General features: G+C 48.6%; 1 protein-coding gene across 1 annotated transcript in view; it reads right to left on the reverse strand.

Annotated features, from left to right (window-relative positions):
• Positions 1-247: 247 nt before the first annotated feature.
• Cog7 (conserved oligomeric Golgi complex subunit 7) overlaps positions 248-24,662 on the reverse strand; it is a 29,474-nt gene continuing 5,059 nt past the window's right edge. Inside the window, exons 6-28 of the mRNA XM_073085078.1 lie at positions 24,432-24,549; positions 22,699-22,829; positions 18,159-18,200; positions 17,642-17,743; positions 14,550-14,682; positions 12,834-12,967; positions 11,356-11,490; positions 10,568-10,748; positions 10,095-10,223; positions 9,622-9,750; positions 9,149-9,277; positions 8,676-8,804; positions 8,203-8,331; positions 7,730-7,858; positions 7,257-7,385; positions 6,784-6,912; positions 6,311-6,439; positions 5,838-5,990; positions 5,137-5,301; positions 2,577-2,671; positions 2,074-2,157; positions 1,199-1,292; positions 248-529 (exon numbers count right to left, since the gene is read on the reverse strand). Of these exons, the coding sequence (XP_072941179.1) occupies positions 426-529; positions 1,199-1,292; positions 2,074-2,157; positions 2,577-2,671; positions 5,137-5,301; positions 5,838-5,990; positions 6,311-6,439; positions 6,784-6,912; positions 7,257-7,385; positions 7,730-7,858; positions 8,203-8,331; positions 8,676-8,804; positions 9,149-9,277; positions 9,622-9,750; positions 10,095-10,223; positions 10,568-10,748; positions 11,356-11,490; positions 12,834-12,967; positions 14,550-14,682; positions 17,642-17,743; positions 18,159-18,200; positions 22,699-22,829; positions 24,432-24,549 (2,832 nt within the window). The 3' untranslated portion in view covers positions 248-425. The remainder of the gene's footprint in view (positions 530-1,198; positions 1,293-2,073; positions 2,158-2,576; positions 2,672-5,136; positions 5,302-5,837; positions 5,991-6,310; positions 6,440-6,783; positions 6,913-7,256; positions 7,386-7,729; positions 7,859-8,202; positions 8,332-8,675; positions 8,805-9,148; positions 9,278-9,621; positions 9,751-10,094; positions 10,224-10,567; positions 10,749-11,355; positions 11,491-12,833; positions 12,968-14,549; positions 14,683-17,641; positions 17,744-18,158; positions 18,201-22,698; positions 22,830-24,431; positions 24,550-24,662) is intronic.

A 24,662-nucleotide genomic window follows, 5' to 3' on the forward strand; every position in this document is an offset into this window, starting at 1 on the left:
CCCATTTATACTTACTTATAGATATTTAATTTGAATCATATTGAGTTGTTTTTAGACTTGCTATACAGATATGAATGAAGACTTCCATAGTCTTAAACCAAAACCCTATTTAGTTTTTATTTCTTTGTAGCGATGATATTGGGTGTTTGTTAATATTTTATTATGAGGCTTACAACACGGAAAATAAACTATTTTTTTTTTCCGTGGCTTATAACTTTTTTTTAAGTAAATGTACATAAAACTAAAATTATTCATAATAACTTTATTGGTGTTTTTTAAATTATATTATTTATACAAACAATATATTTCCCTTAAGTGCGCTTAAAATGGTTACCTAACTTTACAGAACAAAAAATATCATTTAGTTCATACGAGTTTCCTTTCAACGGAATCAGTTCGATAGACCGAGTATATTGTAACACCATTCACTCAGATTGGTTCTGTGTGGACGCACGCATTGCCTTCTCTAGGTTCCGAAGAGAAGGTGTGATACTGCTGCCGAGGTCTTCCACTACACTTGACAGGTACACTGTAAATTTAAACAGTTTTTTAGCAGTCACTACTTTAAAATTTAAGGACGCAGTTTAAATGAATTGAAGAAATATCAACTTAAGATAGATTGTAAGGAAATATTTCTATTTTTATTGTCACAGTGTAATCAGGTGTATCATGTGCTTTGGATTCTTAAATATCGGAATTGATGAGTAAGCAAGATTTTGAAAACGTTAGAACCCCCCCTAAGATGGCAACAAGGTGTCACGTTTTTCCAGAGATACTTTCTCGAGATATTTTTTACTACTCGAGTAGCATCTGTGTCCGACCTCAATCTTATTCTAATTTGTTAAAAGAGATTAACCGTCGTAGAGTCAACTTACCCTGATGATGCTCCGTTTTGGAGCGAGACACGTGTTGGTGGTGGTATGTATGTTGGTGTATATTTTTAATTTTTGCATCTGCACGCATCCTTTGTGGGAGGGAGGGTGGTACATACTGCATGGTTTAAAATATATACCATCATATATATTTGTAGCGGATTGTTGCGAAGTAGTTTTAATCTTAACTTAATAGCATGGATTTCCGCAAAGTAACGCCTGATACAATTAACTATCTTGTTAAAAGAGATCCATGTGGGGCAGTGATCACTTACTTCTAGGAAGTAGATAGTGATTTACTATTACAATTTTATAAAACAACGTACCGATGTCAGTGAGACAGCGACGTGAACCGAGCGCGTCCATGTTGCGAATGTTCAGGATCTTCTCGGCGTACACTTCGCACGTATATGTACATACCTACGGACACGAACATAATACAACATTTTAATACGGAACAATGTATGTGATACGAATTTTGTAATATTGTGAATAATAAGGAGTGTGTTATTAGTTAATAACCCGGCAGTCACCAGACCCGCGTCTCACGTCGCCGCAAATACGTGATTTAGTTATAAGTATATATTAGTATGTATGTTAGTCTGTAAGGTATATATGATATGGACATCTGTATTCAATTATACTTTTGTATCTTTGTCTATATTGTCTGAAATAAATGATTATTATTATTAATTACAGTTAAAATACTGAAATTAGACTACGCCAACAAAACATTATAACTGGAATATATTATAATTTTAAATCACTTCGAGTGCTTAAGATACCTCTAATTTATTGTTCTAAAGTGTTAAGACACTTCATTAATAAAGATCTAACATAATTTCGGCTATTTTATCTTTTTACTAGCTGACCCGGCAAACGTTGTGTTGCCATATAAAAAAAAAAATGTTAAGGGTGAACAACCCTTATCACTTAGGGGTATGAAAAATAGATAGAAGCCGAATCTCAGACCTACTGAATATGCATATAAAATTTGGTGAAAATCGGTAAAGCCGTTTCGGAGGAGTACGGTAACTGACATTGTGACACGACAATTTTATATATAAAAAGAAGAACCATCTTAGTATCTAATTTCAACCTATCTTGATTTCTTTCTGTAATATTATTCTAACATCCACCCTAATATCCGTCAACATCTACGCTAGTTTTACACCTAAATTGAGCTCTGGAACAAACTTACATCATTGAGGAAGTACCAGGGCGCCTGTTTGTCGGAGAGGTGCATCTCGAGGTGTTGCGGCAACGTCATCAGGTACTGACCAATCTGTAATGTAACAACATTGATATACAGGGTGAATTTATTAAACGGGCCTTCAAGGCCAAATCTAATACTATAAAGATTAGCGAAAAATACTGAAAAGAGTTACGAGGCCGATTTTGATAAAAACTAAAACTGCATCAATACTTTTTTAAAATATCTTTTTCCTGAGCAGAGAATCACATATTAGAGAATTATTAAAACAAAAATCCCCACTTATTAAAAGTATTTTTTTTTCCTACATTTAAGACATCTAACGATCTCATAATGATGTTACAAATCGCCAAACCCTTTAGGCTGTAGGGCGTGTCAAAAAATGAGACAAACCCATTTACAAAGTTCAACAATTGCGAATGTTCGCTAGTTGGATGGGTGACCATTACTGGCTAAATGTACATGCTTCTGTGATAGTGTTCTGAAGTTACCTCAGTGATGTACTCCTGCGGCGAGAGCGCGAAGTCCGGCAGCTCGGAGGACAGCGTGTCGTTGTTGCTCCACACGTTCAGCTGCGGGATCTGGTCTGTAGAACGACGGTCACTTATTTTATTTAGGAAAACTTACAGCTAGTACATAGTATAACATGAAATCGTAGTACAATAATGGCCAGTTATAAGTTTCCACATATGGACTTAAATTAAATAATTAAAAGAAAAAACAAGTCAGAAGACAACAAGTTAAAAAAAAAAGTGTAATCAAACAGAGTAGTTAAAGAAATTATTAGCTAGCTTAGATTTAAGTTGAGAATCGTTGGTATGGAAGAGGTCTAAGTCAACAGTACGAGCAATTTCGTTAAATGATTTGCAAGATCGCGGAAAAAATGAGTTGCGTCGATATTTACGTTTTACAAGCGGGACTGACAGAAGAGGTAGTTTTCGAAAATTATGTAAAGGCACACGGAGTGTTAGTTTGCTTAACAGCTCAGGACAGTCAATTATGCCCCTAGCTATTTTAGATAGGAATGCTAAATCCGCAATAGACCGCCGCTCATATAAGGGAAGCATGTGGAATTTGATACACCGCAAGTTATAGGTCGATATATATATATTTTTTTTTTACACATGGAACATTTTATACATGGAACATTGGTAGCATTGGCATGTACCTACGTGTGATTGTATATGTGATGTGGGTATGTGCATGTGTTCAACTGTATAAGGAGTTTTATTATTGAAAGTGATTTTTTAATAAATAATAAGGTAGTTTGCTTAAAATCCATTGGTAATTTACAAATTAATTTTACAGTTAATTTGTAAATTGAACCAATGGTCCAATGGTGGTGGTGGTCCTAGTTGAACATATAACATACGTATGTTCCACTAGAAATCCACGTTGTCCACGTGCATGTGTTTGTGTGTTTGTATGTGTATGTAATCGTGTGTTGTCTGTGTGCATATGATAACGCAATGGATTATATTCGTTATGCGTATGAGTGTACAAAATATAAATGCTTTCATATTCGTGAGTTTTTATATATATATTATAGGAGTAGCAGACGAGCATGCAGTCCACCTGATGGTAAGTGGCTACTGCCGCCCATGTACATCTGTAATCAACCCCAGATAGGACTCGATATTCCTACCTGAGGTCGGCCACAGATGTGCCGCTAACCTTTAGGACTAAGCTGGAACGCCTCGGAAAAGTCTGTCTCCCTTACCACACCCTTCAAAACGAAACACAGCAGCGCCTAACACTGCTGTTATTAGGTAGAAATAGGTGTGGCGGTGGTGCCGCCGGAGTCGAACCACAAGGGGTTCTACCACCTTCAAGTGCGTATATTGTTCGTATATGCGTGTACTTATCCCTGTGCATACATGCATATACATGCGTGAGATTATGTATACTTGTGCATGCGTGGGTGTATGTTTATGACGGCGTGTCTGTGTGTGTTCATATTACGTGCCTGTGTGTATGTATATGTGTGCCTGTGTGTATGCATATGTGTGCCTGTGTGTATGCATATGTGTGCCTGTGTGTATGCATATGTGTACCTGTGTGCGTATGTTGATGCGTCCGTTTTGTTGTATGTGTGTTCGTATGTCTGGTTGTCCTTGCGTATATATGAATTGTAGGTTTATGCGAGTATAATGTATATGATGTAGCGTTTATTTATTTATTTATTAGGTAATCCGACAGCGATACATATAATATTTTCACAATATATACAGTTTGTGTAAATTAAGCCAAAACAGGATTACACAATTAGTATAGGCAGACAATTGGCAGGATGCGTTTATGCGTACGTTCGTGCACATGGATGTGTGTGTGTGTGTGTGCGTAGTTTGTGTATATGCATTTTTAACAATATACATAAGAAAGAGTGTTTATTTATGTTTTTGCATGACACGTGTGTACGTTTGCATGTCCGTGTTAACATACAAGTTATGTAATGCGTCGGGATGCAGCAGCCAGGATACAGAAAGACAGAATTTTTTATATATATGTATTTAATCAAAACAGAATATTACATGTTTTCGATTAAATCTAACCTAAATTATAACTAACTATCCTAAGTGACTTGCTGGGGCAATGTTAGCGCCCAGAGTGAATTCCCGCGTTCGGGACTGTACGATGGAAACGGAGCGGTGGTGCGGAGTCAGCGTTCCCACGGCACGGCGGCGGTGCAGGATCGGATGTCTTCTTCATAATTTTGATTAAGGCGAATGCCTTACTATGGTAGTTAAGGCCAATATATAACATACATACGTGTACAAGTATACACGCATGTACACATACCGAGGTGTCTGTGCGCGGGTGCCCGCAGCACCTGTATATTTGTGCGCGTTTGTTTATATTTATGGACGCGTATGTATACATACTTTTGTGTGTGTGTGTGTGTGTGTGTGTGTGTGTGTGTGTGTGTGTGTGTGTGTGTGTGTGTGTGTGTTGTATGCATCTGCCTGTATAAATGTTTATGTAAGTATGCCTGTATCTATATACACATACATACATGTTCGTGTACTAGTTCGTACACGCATGTCCACATACCGAGGTGTCTGTGCGCGGGAGCCCGCAGCACCTGTCCGGCGAGGCTGCGCAACAGGTCAGCGGCCCTCCGCGCGCCGCCGCCCCACGCGGCCTCCGCCCCCGCGGACCGAGCCCGGCCCTCCAGCAGCAACCCGCACATGTCCTCCAACGGGTGGGTCGGGGTTTCTGGACACATACAATATTCATATTAGTAACACAATTTTACATACAATAAGTACATTGACACTCCCCTTTTTTAAAGACGGACCGTGAAACCATATACTCTTATTTATTAAATTACTTTTTTTTCAACAATCATTCTGCAAGCACTGAAATTTTGTACATAAATAAGTTGAGATATTTATTCACATTAAGAATAATTTAAATTCACTCGATATGAAAAATAGTATAAAAATGTACCATAAAACAACAATACGTTAGAAAACTTAAAACAAAAAGAGTAGATATGGAGGTAAGCGAGAAATCTCATTTTGTTGAACCCCTGTCTGAAATCGCAGTCAACCCCTGTCAAAAGTCACCCCCGCTCAAAATACAGCCCCCCTCAAAACTCACCCCAACTTGTCAAGACTCAGCCCCCCTTTCATAACTCACCCTCGGCCCTCAAAACTTACCTCCACTTATCAAAATTCCTCCCTCTGAAGACTTACCCTCCCCTCCCCAGCGGCTGTCAAAATTCATCCCCCCTCCCTCTGAATGCTCACCCTCCTCCCCAGCAGCGCCAATCTTCTGCAGAACAGCTAACAACGTCTCCGTGGCCTCCTGTAACGCCAGGGCGGCGGGGAAGGCCTCGCTCAGCGCGCCCCCTGCGGAGGACTCGCGGAACGTGGCCTCTATGCGACGCGTGTAACTATACCCTCAAAACACACCTCGTCTTTCAAAAAGCAACCCCTGTCTCAAATTTCAGTCAACCCCTCTTAAAACACACCCACATAAGCTCAACCCTTCTTCCCAAAACTTACCCCCAGATGTCAAATCTCACCCACCTCTCAAAAATTCACCCCCACTTGTCAAAACTAACCCCCTCCTCAAAACTCACCCCTCCTCAAAACTCACCCCCACTTGTTAAAACTCACTTACCTTCTCAGAACTCACCCCACTTGTCGAAGCTAACCCGCACTTGTCAAAACTCACCCCTCTTGTCAAAATTAACCCCTCAACCCCTCTCAAGACTCACCCTCCTCCCCAGCGGCACCAATCTTCTGCAGCACTGCCAACAACGTCTCCGTGGCCTCCTGTAGCGCCAGGGCGGCGGGGAAGGCCTCGCTTAACGCGCCCCCTGCGGAGGACTCGCGGAACGTGGCCTCTATGCGACGCGTGTAACTATACCCTCAAAACACACCTCGTCTTTCAAAAAGCAACCCCTGTCTCAAATTTCAGTCAACCCCTCTTAAAACACACCCACATAAGCTCAACCCTTCTTCCCAAAACTTACCCCCAGATGTCAAATCTCACCCACCTCTCAAAAATTCACCCCCACTTGTCAAAACTAACCCCCTCCTCAAAACTCACCCCTCCTCAAAACTCACCCCCACTTGTTAAAACTCACTTACCTTCTCAGAACTCACCCCACTTGTCGAAGCTAACCCGCACTTGTCAAAACTCACCCCTCTTGTCAAAATTAACCCCTCAACCCCTCTCAAGACTCACCCTCCTCCCCAGCGGCACCAATCTTCTGCAGCACTGCCAACAACGTCTCCGTGGCCTCCTGTAGCGCCAGGGCGGCGGGGAAGGCCTCGCTTAACGCGCCCCCTGCGGAGGACTCGCGGAACGTGGCCTCTATGCGACGCGTGTAACTATACCCTCAAAACACACCTCGTCTTTCAAAAAGCAACCCCTGTCTCAAATTTCAGTCAACCCCTCTTAAAACACACCCACATAAGCTCAACCCTTCTTCCCAAAACTTACCCCCAGATGTCAAATCTCACCCACCTCTCAAAAATTCACCCCCACTTGTCAAAACTAACCCCCTCCTCAAAACTCACCCCTCCTCAAAACTCACCCCCACTTGTTAAAACTCACTTACCTTCTCAGAACTCACCCCACTTGTCGAAGCTAACCCGCACTTGTCAAAACTCACCCCTCTTGTCAAAATTAACCCCTCAACCCCTCTCAAGACTCACCCTCCTCCCCAGCGGCACCAATCTTCTGCAGCACTGCCAACAACGTCTCCGTGGCCTCCTGTAGCGCCAGGGCGGCGGGGAAGGCCTCGCTTAACGCGCCCCCTGCGGAGGACTCGCGGAACGTGGCCTCTATGCGACGCGTGTAACTATACCCTCAAAACACACCTCGTCTTTCAAAAAGCAACCCCTGTCTCAAATTTCAGTCAACCCCTCTTAAAACACACCCACATAAGCTCAACCCTTCTTCCCAAAACTTACCCCCAGATGTCAAATCTCACCCACCTCTCAAAAATTCACCCCCACTTGTCAAAACTAACCCCCTCCTCAAAACTCACCCCTCCTCAAAACTCACCCCCACTTGTTAAAACTCACTTACCTTCTCAGAACTCACCCCACTTGTCGAAGCTAACCCGCACTTGTCAAAACTCACCCCTCTTGTCAAAATTAACCCCTCAACCCCTCTCAAGACTCACCCTCCTCCCCAGCGGCACCAATCTTCTGCAGCACTGCCAACAACGTCTCCGTGGCCTCCTGTAGCGCCAGGGCGGCGGGGAAGGCCTCGCTTAACGCGCCCCCTGCGGAGGACTCGCGGAACGTGGCCTCTATGCGACGCGTGTAACTATACCCTCAAAACACACCTCGTCTTTCAAAAAGCAACCCCTGTCTCAAATTTCAGTCAACCCCTCTTAAAACACACCCACATAAGCTCAACCCTTCTTCCCAAAACTTACCCCCAGATGTCAAATCTCACCCACCTCTCAAAAATTCACCCCCACTTGTCAAAACTAACCCCCTCCTCAAAACTCACCCCTCCTCAAAACTCACCCCCACTTGTTAAAACTCACTTACCTTCTCAGAACTCACCCCACTTGTCGAAGCTAACCCGCACTTGTCAAAACTCACCCCTCTTGTCAAAATTAACCCCTCAACCCCTCTCAAGACTCACCCTCCTCCCCAGCGGCACCAATCTTCTGCAGCACTGCCAACAACGTCTCCGTGGCCTCCTGTAGCGCCAGGGCGGCGGGGAAGGCCTCGCTTAACGCGCCCCCTGCGGAGGACTCGCGGAACGTGGCCTCTATGCGACGCGTGTAACTATACCCTCAAAACACACCTCGTCTTTCAAAAAGCAACCCCTGTCTCAAATTTCAGTCAACCCCTCTTAAAACACACCCACATAAGCTCAACCCTTCTTCCCAAAACTTACCCCCAGATGTCAAATCTCACCCACCTCTCAAAAATTCACCCCCACTTGTCAAAACTAACCCCCTCCTCAAAACTCACCCCTCCTCAAAACTCACCCCCACTTGTTAAAACTCACTTACCTTCTCAGAACTCACCCCACTTGTCGAAGCTAACCCGCACTTGTCAAAACTCACCCCTCTTGTCAAAATTAACCCCTCAACCCCTCTCAAGACTCACCCTCCTCCCCAGCGGCACCAATCTTCTGCAGCACTGCCAACAACGTCTCCGTGGCCTCCTGTAGCGCCAGGGCGGCGGGGAAGGCCTCGCTTAACGCGCCCCCTGCGGAGGACTCGCGGAACGTGGCCTCTATGCGACGCGTGTAACTATACCCTCAAAACACACCTCGTCTTTCAAAAAGCAACCCCTGTCTCAAATTTCAGTCAACCCCTCTTAAAACACACCCACATAAGCTCAACCCTTCTTCCCAAAACTTACCCCCAGATGTCAAATCTCACCCACCTCTCAAAAATTCACCCCCACTTGTCAAAACTAACCCCCTCCTCAAAACTCACCCCTCCTCAAAACTCACCCCCACTTGTTAAAACTCACTTACCTTCTCAGAACTCACCCCACTTGTCGAAGCTAACCCGCACTTGTCAAAACTCACCCCTCTTGTCAAAATTAACCCCTCAACCCCTCTCAAGACTCACCCTCCTCCCCAGCGGCACCAATCTTCTGCAGCACTGCCAACAACGTCTCCGTGGCCTCCTGTAGCGCCAGGGCGGCGGGGAAGGCCTCGCTTAACGCGCCCCCTGCGGAGGACTCGCGGAACGTGGCCTCTATGCGACGCGTGTAACTATACCCTCAAAACACACCTCGTCTTTCAAAAAGCAACCCCTGTCTCAAATTTCAGTCAACCCCTCTTAAAACACACCCACATAAGCTCAACCCTTCTTCCCAAAACTTACCCCCAGATGTCAAATCTCACCCACCTCTCAAAAATTCACCCCCACTTGTCAAAACTAACCCCCTCCTCAAAACTCACCCCTCCTCAAAACTCACCCCCACTTGTTAAAACTCACTTACCTTCTCAGAACTCACCCCACTTGTCGAAGCTAACCCGCACTTGTCAAAACTCACCCCTCTTGTCAAAATTAACCCCTCAACCCCTCTCAAGACTCACCCTCCTCCCCAGCGGCACCAATCTTCTGCAGCACTGCCAACAACGTCTCCGTGGCCTCCTGTAGCGCCAGGGCGGCGGGGAAGGCCTCGCTTAACGCGCCCCCTGCGGAGGACTCGCGGAACGTGGCCTCTATGCGACGCGTGTAACTATACCCTCAAAACACACCTCGTCTTTCAAAAAGCAACCCCTGTCTCAAATTTCAGTCAACCCCTCTTAAAACACACCCACATAAGCTCAACCCTTCTTCCCAAAACTTACCCCCAGATGTCAAATCTCACCCACCTCTCAAAAATTCACCCCCACTTGTCAAAACTAACCCCCTCCTCAAAACTCACCCCTCCTCAAAACTCACCCCCACTTGTTAAAACTCACTTACCTTCTCAGAACTCACCCCACTTGTCGAAGCTAACCCGCACTTGTCAAAACTCACCCCTCTTGTCAAAATTAACCCCTCAACCCCTCTCAAGACTCACCCTCCTCCCCAGCGGCACCAATCTTCTGCAGCACTGCCAACAACGTCTCCGTGGCCTCCTGTAGCGCCAGGGCGGCGGGGAAGGCCTCGCTTAACGCGCCCCCTGCGGAGGACTCGCGGAACGTGGCCTCTATGCGACGCGTGTAACTATACCCTCAAAACACACCTCGTCTTTCAAAAAGCAACCCCTGTCTCAAATTTCAGTCAACCCCTCTTAAAACACACCCACATAAGCTCAACCCTTCTTCCCAAAACTTACCCCCAGATGTCAAATCTCACCCACCTCTCAAAAATTCACCCCCACTTGTCAAAACTAACCCCCTCCTCAAAACTCACCCCTCCTCAAAACTCACCCCCACTTGTTAAAACTCACTTACCTTCTCAGAACTCACCCCACTTGTCGAAGCTAACCCGCACTTGTCAAAACTCACCCCTCTTGTCAAAATTAACCCCTCAACCCCTCTCAAGACTCACCCTCCTCCCCAGCGGCACCAATCTTCTGCAGCACTGCCAACAACGTCTCCGTGGCCTCCTGTAGCGCCAGGGCGGCGGGGAAGGCCTCGCTTAACGCGCCCCCTGCGGAGGACTCGCGGAACGTGGCCTCTATGCGACGCGTGTGACTCGACACGAGCGACAGTATCGCTGCTATGAACGCCTGGTGGACGAGATTTCTCTTAATAGAATTATCAAGAAACACTTATAGGTTGATCATTCCTGAAATATTATTTTATGTAACAGAAGATTCAATATCAACTCTATTGTTAATTTTCTGTAACAATTCTATGACAATCCATTCTATGACATGTTATTCTCTAAACATATACTTGATGGCCTTATGCATTAAAAACTAACTATAGTATTAAAAAGTTTTTCTTGGCCTATAAATCAAAATAAGATAGCATACTATAGTCCGCGCCAAACTTCTAGTCCGCTTTGAAGTTGTTGCGCGCAGGTGTAGTCAGAGAGCCAATACGGTCGAATACAACTACAAACATATACTCCGTAGCAACGTAAGGGCACAGCAATATCTACAAAGCAATGATAGCCTAGTGGTTAAGAAACACGGCCTCGGCCGGCGGTGACTATGGCCTAATCCTTCTCATTGTGAGAGGAGACCCGTGCCCAGCAGTGGGACAGTAATGGATTGTTGATGATGATGATGAAAATCTACAATGTACTACTGCGACGCGACTAATTTCTATATTCAGAGCGGACTAGCAGTTTGGCGCGGCCTCTACATGAGTGGTGTGATTGTAACTGACCTCAGCAGCGGGTACATAGTACGTATAGGCCGCTTGTCCCGCGATAGTGTTGGCCTTGTCCCGCGCCGCAGCGAACCATCCCTCGCAGCGCTCCGTGATGGACAACACCGCCCGGGAGTACTCCAGCAGACCTTCCTGGAACATTACATATATGGTTAAGACTTGAAAAACGGTTAAACTAGCATAATTATAATAATAATCCGATGAAATTAAGCTAATGTGGCACCAGGAAACCATTAGAATCGTCCCCATTATTATATCCTCTACCGGTGTCATACCTAAAGCACTAAAAACTGCACTTAAATCACTAGACTGCACGAAAATACTTATATCATCATCATCATCAACCCATTACTGTCCCACTGCTGGGCACGGGTCTCCTCTCAGAATGAGAAGGATTAGGCCATAGTCCACCGCGCTGGACAAGTGCGTATTGGTGAACTTCACATACCTTTATGATTTTTATCTCTCAGGTATGCAGGTTTCCTCACGATGTTTTCCTTCACCGTTTAAGCAAGTGATAATTAATTTCTAATACGCACATAAATTTGAAAATCAGAGGTGCGTGCCTGGGATTTGAACCTCGGACCCCTCGATCGAGAGGCCACGTTTCTTAACCACTAGGCTATCACTGCCACTTATATAGCCATGCAAAAATCCATAGTTATCGATACTATATATTTCTATAGTCACTTTTTCAATCCACCTACCCTTACACCTCAAACACACCAGGAAGCTCTCCTCAACACAGCCACACAGAGCACTTCTGCACGTAACACTACACACAACACACAGACTCAACAACAACAAGTCTCATATTATATTCTTGCAAGTAGTGCGCGCGCGTTTTTATAGAACTCTTCATATTCTTGTGGCTATTTACAACCAAGTACAAGTAATGACAGATTTTATAGATACAAATCGACCCAGATTGACGTATTTTGCCCTCGGTTAGGAGTATAGGTTAGGAGTGGTCTGTAACAGGCAAAACAAGGATCAAATCAAATCAAATCAAATCAAATCTCTTTATTTGTGAATACAGGTATTAGAAACACAGGTATTAAAAGTTACATATACCCACATACTCATACCCACAATACACCAAACACACCCATCAGTACTCACCCCAATCACACACACATGAATCAGGTTACTTACCGTACCTTATTCATACAACACCGACCTCAGGTCGAGAACACAAGGCCGCATTCCACCGGTTCGTCTACTTGGCTTGGTCGAGTAGTACCACCTTTTTTTTTTTTTTTTTTACGAGGGGGAAACCTTCAAAAGGTACCCGGCGCCGTGGGAGCGACGTAGGGTTATGTGGGATTTTACCGCACTAAAACCCCCCCGGTGGCCGTCCTCGGCGCTGCGTAGAGGGCTCCGGGATCTCCAAAGGAACGCAACCGGAGTCCTCTTAGCGCGTTGCCCCGTCGGGCTTTACTTTTTTTTTTTTAGTAGTACCACCTACAACTTACCTGTTTGAGCTGCGGGTCCTGTAGGTGCGCCAGAAAGAGCTGTGTCTGTAGCTCTGTGTACTCCGGGAGGAGGGCTCGGAGCGGAGCGTACGCGGCTAGACCGAACTCCCGGAGGACTGAGTTAGGGACTATTTCTGGAACAGATGTTTTTTGTTAATTTACTATGGACTACAACTTATATTTCTGTTTAGAGCTTTATTTAAATAAAAATGTAAATTAAGAATGTAAATTAACATTTAACATTAACCATTTTGAAGGTGGTAGAACCCTTTGTGGTTCGACTCCGGCGGCACCACCGCCACACCTATTTCTACCTAATAACAGCAGTGCTAGGCGCTGCTGTGTTCCGGTTTGAAGGGTGTGGTAAGGGAGACAAACTTTCCCGAGGCGTTCCAGCTTAGTCCTCAGGGGTAGCGGCGCATCTGTGGCCGATCTCAGATAGGAATATCTAATCCTATCTGGGGTTGATTACAGATGTCCATGGGCGGCAGTAGCCACTTACCATCAGGTGGACTGCATGCTCGTCTGCTACTCCTATATTATAAAAAAAAAAGTGTGTGTGTGTCAGCTACGACGCACGATTGGAGTTTACTCCTTACGAATGATAATTATGATATATATCGAATAGAAAAAAGGGTAGGTAAATGAACGCATCTGCTAAAATGATAAGAGAAACAAACATATATCTGTAATTATTCGGATTATTTATATTACTTCAATAATGCGTATTACATAAAGTATGTTACAAAATAATATAAAATAGCGCCATCTAGTGGCAAGTTTTATAAATTGTAAGTTTGCAAGTTTATCAATCTATGTATTTTGGTTCCAAATATTATAATGGTAACTTAATATAATTGTTTATATTAAAGTAAATTTTAATATAATATAATTATTTATATTTAAAACAATGTTAAACGTTTTGTAACTTAAAACTTAATAATTATAATTTCTTTGCCATCTATAAAATATCCTTGTTGCAATTTACGGATGAAATTTATATGAGACTCAATAAACATGTTATTATATGTAATTTGGATTGTTTCTGAATGTTTTATAATTCTAGAATTCATTTAAAACGTATTGCTTATTTTATATAACTTATTTTGAACATAATTCATTAGCAATAATTCTGTAATAAATATTAAATAATACTGTTTTGATTTTGCCCGTTTATCGTTGATAGATGGTGCTGATCAATAATGCATCCATTTTTATAAGTTAAATTAATATATCAGTAACTTACAAAAGCCTCTTTATGTTAAAAACTTATTTTGCTAATATTATATCTTATTCAATTGCTTACTGATTTTATATGTTACTCTTCTTTAAAAACGTTCATAAAAGATTGTTAATCATATTATGGCGCCAATGTTCATATTTTTCACAGTGTTTATAAATGATCAAACCTATAACTTAATTTATGCAAAAATGTAAACAAATTAGTTAATGACGTTTTAATGTTTTATATATTCCTAATTATTTTTATTGTAATAATTACTTTCATATGGGATTTGAACTTACTGTATTTTAAATTAATAAAAGCACTCTTGATTCATATTTTGGTTACCGTTACGCCTCAACTTTTCGTGTTACACTTGATTTTACTCCTCATAAAATTTCCGTACCGGGCCTTATAACTCAAATCGTTTCTTAAGGAGTAAACTCCAAAAAAAACATTTGTATTCATATCAAAATTTTAGATAATCTCCCTACCATTCCCCGCCCTAGGAGCGTCCACGACGCCTCTAACGCTGCGCACGAACTCGTCAATCTCGGTCCTCACGTCTATGAGGAGGTTCACGCCCTCCTCCGGCGTTTGGCAGAGCTTGAACTTCGCCGTCACTACCTAGGAAAAAACATACAAAAAAAAACTTTTATATCACGGCGTGCGTAAATTGACGTTTTACGCACGCTTCGCGTGCGCAAAACCCCCATTTCCGACCCCGTAATATAAAATTTTATACAACACGCGGACGAAAAATGTTTTTCTGACTCGTGTGATTGCAGTCCTCGCCTGCGGCTCGGCCTGCAAACTCACACTTGTCAGAAAAAAATTTTTCGTCCTCGTATTGTAATGTACTATTTATAGCACTCTGTGACCTAAACCCGCATTTTAGCCACGCATTTCTGTGTCCAAAGTAGCCGATTTTTACACCGTACGAATATTAACACACTACCCTCACAGTTGAAAAAAATAAACATAGCTATGAACGTTTCATACTTTTAAATGCCATTTAAAAATTAAAAGTGAGTAATGAGTATTTTGTTTAAAGCTATAATTATTTTAATATTTTATTTTGGACGTATTTATAAATGTTTTTGCCATTGTGTACATACTAAGCAATAGCATCACTATAAGACTCACTGTTGGGCTTTATCGAATTTTATTGTTTGTTTTGACTGTGTTTGTTTTATTTTCGCTACACACCATAGTAGGAGATATTTAAATTAGGAATCGTTATCAAAATTAGCCATAATACTACTCCAGTAGAATCTCTAGAACTAAGCGACCTATTTGTTGTCGTATTTGTGGCATTCGGATTATCGAAAATTTGGATAATTGAGTTTATGAAGAAAAGCTATTTAAACCGATTTAGGAAGGTGATGTTTTTCGACTATATGTTTGTTACGTATGTATTTTTCATTCTTTGGCAAACTCAAACGACTTAATTAATTTTGATACATGATGTGTCGCTGAATTCGTCTAAATTGTGGCGATAACATAGGTTATATTTTTAGCAATCGGGTTTTTGTTTTTTATAGTAACTATTTTGTTGCGATTTGGCGACTTTCCGGAATTTAAATGCACAAGTCACACAAAATGTGGCTGATCTGTAAGGGTTATTACAAAGTTACTTGTTCACGTTTCACAATCCGAACAATCGCGAATATTTGTAACTGAGGTCCGGATAATCGATTTTCTACTGTATCACTAGTATTAGTTATGTATTAGTACATTATGTGATTGCTTATCATATGTTTTTTTAATACGCCTGTATGTAGCCTAAATGGCTTGATAGATTTCGACGTATGTGTGGTGTTAGATTTGTCTTTATCACAAGTGCAGAATAATTACTAAATTTTCTAAATTTCAATGGTTTTGGTTGTGTCAAATTTTTATTGCTTTTTTAGTTCATAATTTTTAGTTTCAATTATATATAAGTTTCAAAATAATTATCATATTTTTTAATATTTCTTCACAAGTATAAGCGGGTTTATGTCACACGAGCTATAAAATAGTATACGATACTTGTGACAAAAGTAGCCTATTATCTGCACGGCGTTTAGCACCCTCGCTGCGCTCGGGCGCTAACTTCACGCCGTGCAAAAATAGGCTACTTTGGCCACGCGTATCGTAATGTACTATTTTTTTCACCAGTTGCTATTGCAAGCTGTCTCTACTGACTTCTTAGTCGTTTCACTCTTGTCAGAGCGGTCGTGGTCATCATGTGTTGTGTGTGGGGGCTGATGTGACTCGCCTCACGACATTTCGCCATTTCTCTCTATTGGTGGCCAATCTAGAGCACTCGTGTACAGGGCCACCTACAGCTGATTTTACTTGATCTGTCCATCGCGTGGGTGACCGTCCGCGAGGTCTGGTTCCCTCCACTCTACCCTGCACAACAAGCCGTTCAATGGAGTCATTATTCCGTCTTGTGACATGCCCAAAGAACTTGAGAATACGAGATTGTACTACTACAGATAGACGCTGTTTGATGCCGAGTTCTTGGAGGATGGAGATATTTGTTCGAAACTCTGTCCATGATGTCCAAGCATTCTTCGCCAACACCACATTTCTAGGGTGTCTATCTTTTTCTTTTCCACTTCTCGTAATGTCCATGTCTCTGAGGCGTATAAAAATATGGGAAACACCAAAGTATACATCAGCCGGGTTTTAGTGGCATTGGTGATATTTCTATTACGCCATATCTTCTTAAGTTTGTCCATTGCAGTCCTTGTTATTGTCATCCGACGTTTGATCTCATCTATGCAGCCGCCATTATTAGAAATTAATGCTCCAAGATATACATACGTGTTTACTACAGAACAGTTCGCAATTATTGTCTCTACTATCTGTCTATATATATTGTCTCTACTGACATTCATATACAAAAAAACATACACAAAAAATACAAAATAAATAACAATATACAATATAAGTGCTAAAAATATTTCACGAGCTATTTTAATAAATTACGAGTATATTTTAAAAAATAGTTTATAATAAGTTAGTCATTTAGATTATATTTATTTTAGTTTAAGATATTTTAAAAAGTAGTTTGTGGCGACTTCCCGCTACTCTCCGAGAGATGGCGCCACGAGTATTCTGAATCACGCTATCGAAGTTTTCTAAAAATCTTGCATATATATATAAGTTCCGAACTGAGACTGTCTGAGCACGCTGTCCAGGCATGATCACCTAGCCCGGCGGTAGATCTCCCGTTGCCCAAGTTTGTTTGATTAAAAAAAAGTCATAAGTGAAAATTTGTTTTACTTTGTTCTATTTTCGTTATTAACTTTGTTATTTTTGGTTTTACGACAAAAAAATATAGAACCAAAATTGTAGATATTTCAATTTGAGACCATAATTATTTTGACTAATTTGCTGTTCGGCGAATAGTTTGCCTGGTAGAGCGTGAAAACGATTTACAACCCTTTTACAAGTTGGCGACCCAGGGAGAAGAGTTGCGACCTCACAAATTAGGATTTAGTTTGTCATCTAAAAAGTAAACGGCCCCTTGTCATCTTACGTCGATTATTGCAATTGAAATGTAACATAATTAATCGATTAAAATTATACTCACTTTGGTAGGTGACGGGTCGAATGACAGCAGTAGATCAGTGTACAGTGTCACTAGCTCCGCGAGAGGAGTGTCTGCTTTCAGGACATTAGTCAGCCAATCTAACTGTAATAGGTTTTAAATTGAAAATATTATATAAATAAGTCTATGAAGAAATAATATAAAACGAATGTCGGTATGAAATGAAGAAAAAGTGTGTCAGATAAGTTGAAATAACAGAGTTAAAGTGGATGAATTAATTAATTTATGAGTGTAGGAATGAATTGACTCGGTGTAAGGCGGTATTTTGTCGTGTAGTGCAGTGCTTTGGACGGCGTGTAGTGCGCTGGGTTACGGTGCTACGAAGAGCGATAGAATTCTATGGTACTATGTATTGCGGTGGTACATAATGTGATATTGCGCTGTGGGGAGGGTGTAAGAAGTGAAGTGATGATAGTGTATCGTAGTATTGTGTTGTTGCAGCGCGGCGCCAGGCGGGCGCGGTGTGTAGTGTGGTGTGTCGCGGTGCAGTGTGGGGTACCTGCTGGCGGTGGTGCGGCGCGAGCGCGGGCGCGGCGGCGGCGGCGCGGCGCCAGGCGGGCGCGGTGTGTAGTGTGGTGTGTCGCGGTGCAGTGTGGGGTACCTGCTGGCGGTGGTGCGGCGCGGCGCCAGGCGGGCGCGGTGTGTAGTGTGGTGTGTCGCGGTGCAGTGTGGGGTACCTGCTGGCGGTGGTGCGGCGCGGCGCCAGGCGGGCGCGGTGTGTAGTGTGGTGTGTCGCGGTGCAGTGTGGGGTACCTGCTGGCGGTGGTGCGGCGCGAGCGCGGGCGCGGCGGCGGCGGCGCGGCGCCAGGCGGGCGCGGTGTGTAGTGTGGTGTGTCGCGGTGCAGTGTGGGGTACCTGCTGGCGGTGGTGCGGCGCGAGCGCGGGCGCGGCGGCGGCGGCGCGGCGCCAGGCGGGCGCGGTGTGTAGTGTGGTGTGTCGCGGTGCAGTGTGGGGTACCTGCTGGCGGTGGTGCGGCGCGGCGCCAGGCGGGCGCGGTGTGTAGTGTGGTGTGTCGCGGTGCAGTGTGGGGTACCTGCTGGCGGTGGTGCGGCGCGGCGCCAGGCGGGCGCGGTGTGTAGTGTGGTGTGTCGCGGTGCAGTGTGGGGTACCTGCTGGCGGTGGTGCGGCGCGAGCGCGGGCGCGGCGGCGGCGGCGCGGCGCCAGGCGGGCGCGGTGTGTAGTGTGGTGTGTCGCGGTGCAGTGTGGGGTACCTGCTGGCGGTGGTGCGGCGCGAGCGCGGGCGCGGCGGCGGCGGCGCGGCGCCAGGCGGGCGCGGTGTGTAGTGTGGTGTGTCGCGGTGCAGTGTGGGGTACCTGCTGGCGGTGGTGCGGCGCGGCGCCAGGCGGGCGCGGTGTGTAGTGTGGTGTGTCGCGGTGCAGTGTGGGGTACCTGCTGGCGGTGGTGCGGCGCGAGCGCGGGCGCGGCGGCGGCGGCGCGGCGCCAGGCGGGCGCGGTGTGTAGTGTGGTGTGTCGCGGTGCAGTGTGGGGTACCTGCTGGCGGTGGTGCGGCGCGGCGCCAGGCGGGCGCGGTGTGTAGTGTGGTGTGTCGCGGTGCAGTGTGGGGTACCTGCTGGCGGTGGTGCGGCGCGGCGCCAGGCGGGCGCGGTGTGTAGTGTGGTGTGTCGCGGTGCAGTGTGGGGTACCTGCTGGCGGTGGTGCGGCGCGAGCGCGGGCGCGGCGGCGGCGGCGCGGCGCCAGGCGGGCGCGGTGTGTAGTGTGGTGTGTCGCGGTGCAGTGTGGGGTACCTGCTGGCGGTGGTGCGGCGCGGCGCCAGGCGGGCGCGGTGTGTAGTGTGGTGTGTCGCGGTGCAGTGTGGGGTACCTGCTGGCGGTGGTGCGGCGCGAGCGCGGGCGCGGCGGCGGCGGCGCGGCGCCAGGCGGGCGCGGTGTGTAGTGTGGTGTGTCGCGGTGCAGTGTGGGGTACCTGCTGGCGGTGGTGCGGCGCGGCGCCAGGCGGGCGCGGTGTGTAGTGTGGTGTGTCGCGGTGCAGTGTGAGGTACCTGCTGGCGGTGGTGCGGCGCGGCGCCAGGCGGGCGCGGTGTGTAGTGTGGTGTGTCGCGGTGCAGTGTGGGGTACCTGCTGGCGGTGGTGCGGCGCGAGCGCGGGCGCGGCGGCGGCGGCGCGGCGCGAGGCGGGCGCGGTGTGTAGTGTGGTGTGTCGCGGTGCAGTGTGGGGTACCTGCTGGCGGTGGTGCGGCGCGGCGCCAGGCGGGCGCGGTGTGTAGTGTGGTGTGTCGCGGTGCAGTGTGGGGTACCTGCTGGCGGTGGTGCGGCGCGAGCGCGGGCGCGGCGGCGGCGGCGCGGCGCCAGGCGGGCGCGGTGTGTAGTGTGGTGTGTCGCGGTGCAGTGTGGGGTACCTGCTGGAGGTGGTGCGGCGCGGCGCCAGGCGGGCGCGGTGTGTAGTGTGGTGTGTCGCGGTGCAGTGTGGGGTACCTGCTGGCGGTGGTGCGGCGCGAGCGCGGGCGCGGCGGCGGCGGCGCGGCGCCAGGCGGGCGCGGTGTGTAGTGTGGTGTGTCGCGGTGCAGTGTGGGGTACCTGCTGGCGGTGGTGCGGCGCGGCGCCAGGCGGGCGCGGTGTGTAGTGTGGTGTGTCGCGGTGCAGTGTGGGGTACCTGCTGGCGGTGGTGCGGCGCGAGCGCGGGCGCGGCGGCGGCGGCGCGGCGCCAGGCGGGCGCGGTGTGTAGTGTGGTGTGTCGCGGTGCAGTGTGGGGTACCTGCTGGCGGTGGTGCGGCGCGAGCGCGGGCGCGGCGGCGGCGGCGCGGCGCCAGGCGGGCGCGGTGTGTAGTGTGGTGTGTCGCGGTGCAGTGTGGGGTACCTGCTGGCGGTGGTGCGGCGCGAGCGCGGGCGCGGCGGCGGCGGCGCGGCGCCAGGCGGGCGCGGTGTGTAGTGTGGTGTGTCGCGGTGCAGTGTGGGGTACCTGCTGGCGGTGGTGCGGCGCGAGCGCGGGCGCGGCGGCGGCGGCGCGGCGCCAGGCGGGCGCGGTGTGTAGTGTGGTGTGTCGCGGTGCAGTGTGGGGTACCTGCTGGCGGTGGTGCGGCGCGAGCGCGGGCGCGGCGGCGGCGGCGCGGCGCCAGGCGGGCGCGGTGTGTAGTGTGGTGTGTCGCGGTGCAGTGTGGGGTACCTGCTGGCGGTGGTGCGGCGCGGCGCCAGGCGGGCGCGGTGTGTCGCGGTGCAGTGTGGGGTACCTGCTGGCGGTGGTGCGGCGCGAGCGCGGGCGCGGCGGCGGCGGCGCGGCGCCAGGCGGGCGCGGTGTGTAGTGTGGTGTGTCGCGGTGCAGTGTGGGGTACCTGCTGGCGGTGGTGCGGCGCGGCGCCAGGCGGGCGCGGTGTGTAGTGTGGTGTGTCGCGGTGCAGTGTGGGGTACCTGCTGGCGGTGGTGCGGCGCGAGCGCGGGCGCGGCGGCGGCGGCGCGGCGCCAGGCGGGCGCGGTGTGTAGTGTGGTGTGTCGCGGTGCAGTGTGGGGTACCTGCTGGCGGTGGTGCGGCGCGAGCGCGGGCGCGGCGGCGGCGGCGCGGCGCCAGGCGGGCGCGGTGTGTAGTGTGGTGTGTCGCGGTGCAGTGTGGGGTACCTGCTGGCGGTGGTGCGGCGCGAGCGCGGGCGCGGCGGCGGCGGCGCGGCGCCAGGCGGGCGCGGTGTGTAGTGTGGTGTGTCGCGGTGCAGTGTGGGGTACCTGCTGGCGGTGGTGCGGCGCGGCGCCAGGCGGGCGCGGTGTGTAGTGTGGTGTGTCGCGGTGCAGTGTGGGGTACCTGCTGGCGGTGGTGCGGCGCGAGCGCGGGCGCGGCGGCGGCGGCGCGGCGCCAGGCGGGCGCGGTGTGTAGTGTGGTGTGTCGCGGTGCAGTGTGGGGTACCTGCTGGCGGTGGTGCGGCGCGAGCGCGGGCGCGGCGGCGGCGGCGCGGCGCCAGGCGGGCGCGGTGTGTAGTGTGGTGTGTCGCGGTGCAGTGTGGGGTACCTGCTGGCGGTGGTGCGGCGCGAGCGCGGGCGCGGCGGCGGCGGCGCGGCGCCAGGCGGGCGCGGTGTGTAGTGTGGTGTGTCGCGGTGCAGTGTGGGGTACCTGCTGGCGGTGGTGCGGCGCGAGCGCGGGCGCGGCGGCGGCGGCGCGGCGCCAGGCGGGCGCGGTGTGTAGTGTGGTGTGTCGCGGTGCAGTGTGGGGTACCTGCTGGCGGTGGTGCGGCGCGAGCGCGGGCGCGGCGGCGGCGGCGCGGCGCCAGGCGGGCGCGGTGTGTAGTGTGGTGTGTCGCGGTGCAGTGTGGGGTACCTGCTGGCGGTGGTGCGGCGCGGCGCCAGGCGGGCGCGGTGTGTAGTGTGGTGTGTCGCGGTGCAGTGTGGGGTACCTGCTGGCGGTGGTGCGGCGCGGCGCCAGGCGGGCGCGGTGTGTAGTGTGGTGTGTCGCGGTGCAGTGTGGGGTACCTGCTGGCGGTGGTGCGGCGCGAGCGCGGGCGCGGCGGCGGCGGCGCGGCGCCAGGCGGGCGCGGTGTGTAGTGTGGTGTGTCGCGGTGCAGTGTGGGGTACCTGCTGGCGGTGGTGCGGCGCGGCGCCAGGCGGGCGCGGTGTGTAGTGTGGTGTGTCGCGGTGCAGTGTGGGGTACCTGCTGGCGGTGGTGCGGCGCGGCGCCAGGCGGGCGCGGTGTGTAGTGTGGTGTGTCGCGGTGCAGTGTGGGGTACCTGCTGGCGGTGGTGCGGCGCGAGCGCGGGCGCGGCGGCGGCGGCGCGGCGCCAGGCGGGCGCGGTGTGTAGTGTGGTGTGTCGCGGTGCAGTGTGGGGTACCTGCTGGCGGTGGTGCGGCGCGGCGCCAGGCGGGCGCGGTGTGTAGTGTGGTGTGTCGCGGTGCAGTGTGGGGTACCTGCTGGCGGTGGTGCGGCGCGAGCGCGGGCGCGGCGGCGGCGGCGCGGCGCCAGGCGGGCGCGGTGTGTAGTGTGGTGTGTCGCGGTGCAGTGTGGGGTACCTGCTGGCGGTGGTGCGGCGCGGCGCCAGGCGGGCGCGGTGTGTAGTGTGGTGTGTCGCGGTGCAGTGTGGGGTACCTGCTGGCGGTGGTGCGGCGCGAGCGCGGGCGCGGCGGCGGCGGCGCGGCGCCAGGCGGGCGCGGCGCGCGCGGCGGCGGCTCTCCGCCAGCAGCGGCACGCGGTCACGCCACGGGACATGCCGCGTAGCACGCTCACGTACGGGGACGTACGCTCTGGAGACAACACAATAGACACACACATGTAGCACACCGTACGTTAACCTCCGTGCGACTACAATTTCTTCTCACATATCAACAAATTTCACCAACAACACGATTTCTTACCTAAAAAGTCTACTGCGTCTAATTTGATAGGTTTTGTTAATACGATATTCTGTGTAAACAGATTTTAGTAAAGCCTTTGATTTAATTGACCATTTTTTTTTTTTATAATATAGGAGTTGCAGACGAGCATGCAGTCCACCTGATGGTAAGTGGCTACTGCTGTAATCAACCCCAGATAGGATTAGATATTCCCACCTAAGGTCGGCCACAGATGCGCCGCTACCCCTGAGGACTAAGCTGGAACGCCTCGGAAAAGTCTGTCTCCCTTACCACACCCTTCAAACCGGAACAGAGCAGCGCCTAACACTGCTGTTATTAGGTAGAAATAGGTGTGGCGGTGGTGCCGCCGGAGTCGAACCACAAAGGGTTCTACCACCTTCAAAACCATTGTATTCTACTTAAAAAAAAACTCAAATTAGGAATTCATGGCTCATTGTTTCAGTGGTGTAAGTCATATCTACAAAACAGAAAGAAATAAAGAAGTCTCAGTTAGCAATGATTAGTGGTTATATCTCGAGAAGCAAAATAATACCTACTCGTGTAACTCAAGGTTCGCACATGAGACCTCTGTTCTTCATTATTATATGATTTGGCAAAAAACTGTTATATCCTTTTAAAATGTATGCAGAGGATTTGAAGTTGTATAAAAGAATTAAGACCGAAGAAGATGTTAAAATATTATAAAATGAAATAAATCAAGTACAACTATGGATCTCTAATAATACAATGAAATCAAATGTTGAGAAATGCTATCATATAAAATTTATTAAAAAAGGGGAACGTCTCAACATCAACAATATACATTTTTAGAGAATATTCTTCTAACTGAAGTTAATGAGATTAGAGATTTAGAAGTTATATTAGATAGTTTTTTAGATTTCAGAACTCACATAGATACCGTAGTTAAAAAAGCAAATTGTCTGGATTTGTAATAAGACAAACCAACATTTTTAAAGATTCACAGGTCATAATACCTTTATACAATGGTCTGATTAGAAGCCTCCTTGAATATAATAGCTCAATCTGGTCGCCAGGATACGTACTACATTGTAATAGATTAGAAGTGTTCTACCGGCTTTACAATGGTGAGTTTTCTGAGGAACTGTTTGATCTGGTGCCTTCGTCACCCTTCCTTCATCGCACCACTCGCCGAAGGATGAAGTTTCATCCACATCAACTGGACCCGTGGCGGACCTCCACGGTTCGGTTTGAACGGTAATTTATGTCGCGTACGTGCAAAATGTGGAATGTACTCCTCCTGAAGTACTACCTTAACGCTATGACATGGGGTTCTTCAAGAGGGGTGCAAAAAGAGTTTTCCTTCAAAGCCGGCGATGCATTGGCGACTCCTCTGGTGTTGCAAATGTTCATAGGCGACGGTGACAGCTTTCCACCTCGTGGCCCGTCTGCCTTATCGTTAGTTATAACTATATATAAAAAAACAATTAAAAATACCACTAAATACATGATGACGTTTCCATCACTACTTACCGGCGTCCATTTGCGTGAGTGCTTCTATCAATGGCGGGCTGATGGCGGCCTCCAGTCTGTTGTACAGCGTCTCCAGTTGAACCCTCTTCGTTTCATAGTCCGGCGCGTCCACTAATACCTGATGGATTACTGGTACTCTCAATAAAATCAGGTATGTTATAAACTCCGTAACCGTATCCAAAACCGTCTGATATCCGAAAACATACATCCGAAACGATAAACGAATAGTAT

The sequence above is a fragment of the Epargyreus clarus genome, unplaced genomic scaffold (genome assembly GCF_041222505.1).
Source record: "Epargyreus clarus isolate Ecla_fem2 unplaced genomic scaffold, WU_Ecla_fem_2.2 ptg000022l, whole genome shotgun sequence".
Classification (NCBI taxonomy): domain Eukaryota; kingdom Metazoa; phylum Arthropoda; class Insecta; order Lepidoptera; family Hesperiidae; genus Epargyreus; species Epargyreus clarus.